This window comes from Peromyscus leucopus, chromosome X (genome assembly GCF_004664715.2).
Source record: "Peromyscus leucopus breed LL Stock chromosome X, UCI_PerLeu_2.1, whole genome shotgun sequence".
In the NCBI taxonomy this organism is placed as follows: Eukaryota; Metazoa; Chordata; class Mammalia; order Rodentia; family Cricetidae; genus Peromyscus; species Peromyscus leucopus.
The window spans coordinates 103,448,767-103,456,173 of NC_051083.1; the positions used below are offsets into that span (position 1 = coordinate 103,448,767).

General features: G+C 42.3%; 1 protein-coding gene across 1 annotated transcript; it reads left to right on the top strand.

Moving 5' to 3' along the window:
* Nucleotides 1-450: 450 nt before the first annotated feature.
* On the top strand, nucleotides 451-4,197 carry LOC119086652 (cancer/testis antigen 47A-like). Its single transcript, XM_037199157.1, has 3 exons — nucleotides 451-1,525; nucleotides 2,729-2,867; nucleotides 3,970-4,197. The coding sequence occupies exons 1-3, from the start codon at nucleotides 745-747 to the stop codon at nucleotides 3,971-3,973; spliced, it is 924 nt and encodes a 307-aa protein (XP_037055052.1). The 5' UTR covers nucleotides 451-744; the 3' UTR covers nucleotides 3,974-4,197.
* Nucleotides 4,198-7,407: the final 3,210 nt, after the last annotated feature.

A 7,407-nucleotide genomic window follows, 5' to 3' on the forward strand; every position in this document is an offset into this window, starting at 1 on the left:
TTCATATAGGACAACTATATTTTCACTGATAACCATCGAAATAGAGTTGAAGTAGGAGAGAGAGCTCAGAGGCTAAGACACTTGCTTCTCTTCCAGAGGACCCGAGTTCTGTTCCCAGCACTGATGTCCCTGCTCATAACTGCAGTTAATGCCAGTTCTAGGGGAATCCCATGCCCTCTTTTAACCCCTTTAGGTTCCAGCCTTCACTTGGCATAAACTAGCACAGACACCTTTAAAAGAGGAGGGGAGAGGACTGATTTTAACATAGAGAGAGTCCTGTTTTTCTAAGGACCCAAAGGATGGTATTTTTTTTTCTAGAAATAGGTTTTCAGTCATTGGATGATGGCCACGTCAATCTTCTCTGATTAACAAATCAGCTTAAAGCTGGCTATGTGGTGACAAAAACCATTGTATAACCTTCATAAGCCCCGCCCCCATCTGTGACACAAGTATTTCCCATCTAGTCCCCGGATATTGCAAGAGACGCGGGGGTTGGCCTCCTCTGCTCACACACCCCTGCTTACATCCATGGGACCACCTCAGGCACAATCATAGACTTTTGCCCTTTCACCTGCTGTCTCTTCGGAAACCCCTTCTCCTCCTCTAAGGCCCCTGCTGACTGTCTTTAGGGGCCAGTAACTTCTTAATCACAATTTATCCTGTCATCGTCGTCATCGTCAGTAGTCATCGTCCTGGCGGTTAATCCAGCTCAATCAAGGCCTTGGTGAGGTACCTAATAGTGTCATGTCTACCACAGGGAATCGAGATCCAACCAAAGAGAGCCGAGATAACCCACTAACCCTTGAGGGAAAGTGGGTACAGGAAGCTGCGGAGGGCTGCAGGATAGGCCACGAGTCCGGCCTAGATGGGGCCTCTGCCACACCTGCAGTTGAAATAATGGCTGTTTGTCCTAGGGAGGTGGAGAATGTTGGGCTTGAAAGAAACCCAGAGGAAGAGGATGACAGGGAAGAGAGTGTGGCTGCTGAGGAAGACTCAGATATTGATCCTGTTGAGGAGGAGGCGCGAGAACGGGGGGAGGAAAATGTGGAAAATCAAGACGTGGTGAACACCCATCAGTTCCCAATGGCTGGCTTCCGATTTATGTTTCTGGATCTGATCCACGCCATTCTCAATCGTGTCTATTACAACAACCATGTCATGATTAGGCGTCCTCGTGAAAACCAAGTGAGGGAAACACCTGGCCCTTCTGCATCTGGCCACACAACTGAGGTCCAAGTACCACCCGGGCCCATTCCATCAACGGTGAGGGCCACAGAGTGTGAGCGCCGCGCCCCAGGCCTGGCCCGAAGCCTGCCAGAAGTCATCTCCACATTTCCGGAGCTGGAGGAGCCTATAGACTCCGAGGAAGAAGATTATTACCTGCCGGAGCAAGATCTTTGCGTGCAGGAGCCAGCAGTTAGGGTAGTAGCCGAGGAACCAGCCGAGCAAGCAATAGAGGTGGCAGCAGTGGCGACAGCGGAAGATCCAGCAAAGGAAGTCATGGAGCAAATCATGGCCTCCGAGGGTAAGGAAACAAGGGCCTAGATGAAGCGACCGGTGGTGGGCAGTGGTGGGGAGGCAGGAAATAAGGACAAAGATTGGCCCAGGCTGAGGCTGCTGCTTCACGGGACCCAATGATTGACTCTGCTCAGTGCTGGCCTCTAGTGGGGAAAGTTATGATTGGACACGTCGCGCCTCTAAGGTCCAAAGGGTCTGGTTAAAAAACCTATTCTGTCCAGAGAGGATGGTGGCAAAAGCCTTTAATCCCAGCACTCAGGAGGCAGAGGCAGGGGGATCTCTATGAATGAGGCCAGCCTAGTTCCCAGACAGCCAGGGTTACACAGAGAAACCCCGTCTCAAAAAAACAGAAAAAAAAAATAAAACTCACAACAAAAAACTGGTTCGTTTGTTATTGTTTTTACTTTTGTTCTTTTGTCTTGAGACAGGGTCTCATTATCTCTGGGCTGTCCTGGAATTTACAATGTAGCACAGGTTGACTTTTACTCACAATCCCCTGCCTCTGCTGGCCACTGAGTGCTGAGATTATAGGTCTGAATCACCAGGCCAGTTCTATGACAACTTTTACAATTTGGTTTTGGTGGTGGTGTTTGTTTGTTTGTTTGGTTGGTTGTTGTTTTTTTAAGACAGAATCTCATGTAGCCTAGATTGGCCTTGAGCTCACGATGTAGCCAAGGTGTCCAAAAGAGAGCTTGGAGCCAATAGAAGGGAAATCTGCCAGTCAGCAAAAGAACAAGCAAATGATGTTCCTCGTTTTGTTTATAGCTTTTAAAAATGTAAAGGTTCTTACAAATTTGATTCTCTGCACTGATAAACAAGTTTGGAAGCACTTCCTAGGAAAGGGAGTGTTAGTATTCATGGCTTGAAAAAACAAATTCACCCCAGAATTTGTACTTGAGGCAAACAAGATTCTGCTCAAGGCATATGAATGCAGGGTGACCAACGCCTCAGATGTCTTTTTCAAAGGAGAAGAAATGAAACTCACGGCTTGGGATATTTGCGGGGGAAAGGGTGAGAAATGTCACTGTGGAAACGATGAGGTGGCAGAGTACGGAGGTGAGGGAAGGGGAGCAGGAACAGAAAGAAGGTCCCAACTGCTTGTGTAGTTACTCATGTGCCCTGTTTCTTCTGAGAGTAGATGTGGATAGTACTACTGGTTGGGAATTAGGCTATTTTTGTCTGTTTTTAATGATCTCTACTAAATAAATAGATGAATGCCATTGTGATATCTGGAATGAGGAGGAAAACATCTTTGAAGAGGAGGAGGAGGAAAAAGGAGAAGAAAAGAAAAACCAAGGAGCACTTGAAGGGAACTCAGATCCAGCAGGCTCCAGTACCAACAAATCCAGGTTTCTGTGCACCATCCCCATAGTTAGCTACTTTTCAGTTGAGCGTTCTCATTTTAAATTCTAATTTATTAAGTGAGGAAAACTTGATTTTGAATTCAAACAAAATTCAATTTAACTTTCTTAGAATGTGACTAAAGTAATCATGTGCTTACTAATCTAAATGTAGTGTGTTCTTTGCGGCAATTCCTTGGTTATTCTGAGGTCTTTTGTCCACCAATGTAAGACTAATAACAAGTGGCAAACCTATTAGACTTAATACCGGTATCAGATCTAGACCAATACCTGTTTAGAGAACAATTGTCAGGAGTAACAGTGGTGAAGGCTGGGCTGGGCACTAGCCGAGTCCTTAGTGCTTGGCCACAATTATGCAGTCACCTATCCTACGTAGGAAACAATGCCTTTTAAACTACTACACACAAATAGTAAAAAGTTAAACACTTCAAGTAGGATCATCTTTAATGGTTAATACCTAAATATTCATTTAGCTATAGATTTTTACATTTTATACCAGTCAAAAGAAATTTAGTCCTAATATGATCATTCAGCATCAAATTGATAATTAAAATTTAAGGAATATCTTTTCTTTCAGTATCTTTAAGTGATTCACATTTTCTTCTCTTTCCTCTTTCCTTCTGCATTTTCACAGCTGAGTGCTCCATAAAATATGTGGAAGCCAAATGTCTGGGAGGCTAGGAAGCACTGGCTTTTAGAGCTTGAGAGACTTCTTCACATGCCAGTGAACCTTCCAAGCAGAATAAAGAATAAACAAACACATACAAGACTGAAGCTGTGGCTCGTGGGGTTGGCATGTGCAGGGCTCTGAGTTCAATTCAGAGCTGAACACACACACACACACACACACACACACACACACACACACACACACCAATAGCCAAAAAGGTGGTGTAATCACATGATTTGTTGCATAAGCACTCCCATAACCATGGGTTTGATTTATAAGAGGAAAGCATGTTGATTTTCTGTAATTGTTGAGACAGAGAACAAAAGGAACAGGCATGCATCAAGGGCTGATCATTTTCTTAAATACAGGAAGCAGATTAATCTTGTATCATTGGTAATTTTCTCTCATTTTTACCCTTAGTTAAGAAGAATAGGAAGAAAAGGATGAAGAAAGAAGGCTTTCTGAACTTAACTAAATTTAGGTTTTCCACTTCTGAGAAGCCAACAAGGTTTCATCACCAATGACATCGTCATCCAAAAGTTCATCGTCCAGTAGTGATAGTCCTCCTTAGGAATTTAACATCGTTCACTCAAGTCCCAAACAAAACCGTGTCGTGGTAAAATAAAACATAGGCATGATTTGGAGGCACCACTGTCATCCTGTTTCACTTCTTTCATGTTCATTTGACAGGGATAACTTTCCACCATTTCGTACTTGTTTTTAATTATTTTATTGCAGCTAAGTAATTAAAATAATAAGAAGCTTAAAACAATTTTATAGACAGGAAGATGAAGTTTAGGCTTTAGTTAAAACTCCACAATACTATCCAGTCACATGTGCATTTTTCTTATCTGTTACAGATAGGTTTGACAATATTTGATAAAGAAAAAAAATAAGATTTAAAAAAAATGAGCAGAAATATTGGTAGCTTTTATTAGATAAATACTTCTCACTCATTTCTCCTTTTATTTCTTTGGCCACCTTACTTTCAGTGAAAGGCAATCCTGTTTTAGTTATTTTATTGTGGTCCAAATGAAATTCAATGGTGATTCTAAAACAATTTTTATATGTGGGCAGCAAGCCTTTAAAACTGTGTTCGCGCTCCTACATGAGTTAGTACTCTCAGTACGGCTAATCTGATTTGACACATGCCGTGTGAAAAACAGTGGACAATATCTCATTGACTATGTTCCTAAATGACAACCGATTGGGTTAGTCAAAACAGAATCAAAATTACTCTCCCATGTTCAGTTTTAAAAGATTTTATTTTACCTTTTTGATTATATTTTTCCTTTTCAAAGTGACAATTTTATCAATTATTTGAGAATTTCAAGAGGCTTTTCAAAAGATTTCTTTTTACTTTTATTTATGTGTGTATCTCAGTGTGTGAGTAGGGACCCATACAGACCGGAAGAAGACACTGGATCCCTTGGACCTGAAGTTACAAGGAGGTTCAGAGACACCCAACATAGGTGCTGGAAACTGAACTCTGGTCCTCTGAAAGAGCAAGTGCTCTTAACTACTGAGCTAACTCTTCAGGCCCTGTAATGCCTTCTTGATTATTGCTCCCTTTATATGAACGCCTTCTTTATCTCATCCTAGTCGTCTGAATTCAGATACTATTTTGTCAGATATTGAGATAGCTGTGCCTGCTTTTTTCCTGGTCCCATTTGCTTGGAATACTTTTCTCTATCCTTTCACTGACCTTAAAGCTAAGATGAACTACTTGGAGCTAACAAAAAAATGGGTTTTGTTTCTTAATTCATTGAAGTAACCTGTGTTTTTTTTTTTTTGTTGTTGTTGTTGAATAAAATAATTATTGGAAAGTGTGAGCTGATTGTTATCATCTTTTCTGTTTGTGTTCAAAGTCCTATTTTGTGTTTCAGGAATTACAGCTTCATTTGTGTCTAGCCTATGGCCTCTTGGCTACACTTAGTATTCTTTTCAGTCTGAAGTCTTGCTTCCAGTGTTCTCTGCCGGACCAGTTGGTAGACGCGAATTCTTTAAGCTGCTTTGTCCTGTGGAAAATTCTTCTTCCTTCTTCAACTCTGGAAGATAGTTTTGCTTGGCCAAGTGAGCTTGCTTGGCTTCCATGGTCTCAGAGTAGATTGAGATAAAGAAGGCCTTCATATAAAGGGAGCGACTCATCAAGAAGGCGCTACAGGTCACACCACTTTAGGCTTTTCTGACTTCTAAAGTTTCCACTGAGAAGTCAGCTGTTATTGTGATGTTTTTCTTTATGAGACCAGTGTTTTTTTGTACTCTTTTTTTAAGGAAATTTTTTATTCATTTACATACTAATCACAGGTCCCCCTCTTCCCTCCTCCTGCCCCTCCAGCCTTCCCCCGTCAAACCCCCCCCCATTTCCTCCTCCAACAAGGTAAGGCTTCCCAATGGGAGTCTTTAGAGCCTGGTACACTCAGTTGAGCAGGTCCAAGCCCCTCCCCCTGCCTCAAGGCTGTGCAAGGTGTCCCACCATTGGTGGTGGGCTCCAAAAAGCCATTTCATGCACCAGGGATGGATCCTGATCCTACTGCCAGGGGGCCCCTTAAACAGATCAAGCTACACAATTGTCTCACTACGCAGAGGGCCTAGTCCACTCCCATGCAAGCTCCACAGCTGTTGGTCTAAACTAGTTTAGTTTGGTTGTCTCTGTAGATTTCCCCATCATGATCCTGATGCACTTGCTCATAAAATCCATGTTCTCTCTCTTCAACTGGACTCCTAGAGCTTGGCCTGGTGCTTGGCTGTGGATCTCTGTATCTGCTTCCATCAGTTACTGTAGAAAGGATCTATGATGACAGGATATTCACCAATCTGATTACTCGGGTAAGCCATTTCAGGCACCCTCTCCACTACTGCTAGTAGTCTAAGCTGGGAAACCAGTGGTTTTTAAATTCATTATTTTTGTTTGTTTATTTTTTAAGATTTATTTATTTATTTTAAATGCTCTATCTGCATGTACAACTTTATGCCAGAAGAGAACATCAGAGATCTCATTACAGATGGTTGTGAGCCACCATGTGGTTGCTGGGAATTGAACTCAGGACTTCTGGATGAGCAGCCAGTGCTCTTAACCTCTGAGCCCTGTCTCCAGCTCCTTCATTATTATTTTTAATTAAAATATAATTATATCATTTCCCCCTCCCTTCCCCCCATTTGAACCCTCCCATTTACCCCAATTTCTTTCAAATTCATGTCCACTTTTCTTAATTGTTGTTATATGTGTGTATGTGTGTGTATGTGTGTGTGTGTGTGTGTGTGTGTGTGTGTGTGTGTGTGTGTGTATTATACACACACACAAAACCTGCTTGGTCCTTATATTGTTTGTATGATTATGAGTTCAAGGCTGACCAATTGGTACTGGGAGAGGGGGGCTTTTCCCTGAAAAAGATTATTTCTCTTGCTCTCTGTGTTTATTACTTGCCTGTAGTTCTTTGTCTAGAGTTGGGACCCCATGAGATTTTCCCCCTTCCATGTTAACATTTCTTTCTTTCTTTTTTCTTTTTTATTTTTTAGAGACAGGGTTTCTCTGTGTAGTTTTAGTGCCTGTCCTGGATCTCACTCTGTAGACCAGGCTGGCCTCGAACTCACAGAGAACCACCTGGCTCTGCCTCCAGAGTACTGGGATTAAAGATGTATGCCACCACCACCCAGTCATATTAACATTTCTTGATTATTTCAGTATCCTCTCTTCATTCTGTATATTTAGTGGTTCAACCATAAAGAGAGTTTCTTTTCTGGAACTGATGTTCTGTGTGCTTGTCTGTCTATCTGTCTGTCTTTCTGTCTGTCTGTCTGTCTGTCTGTCTCTCTCTCTCTCTCTCTCTCTCTCTCTGTGTGTGTGTGTGTGTGTGT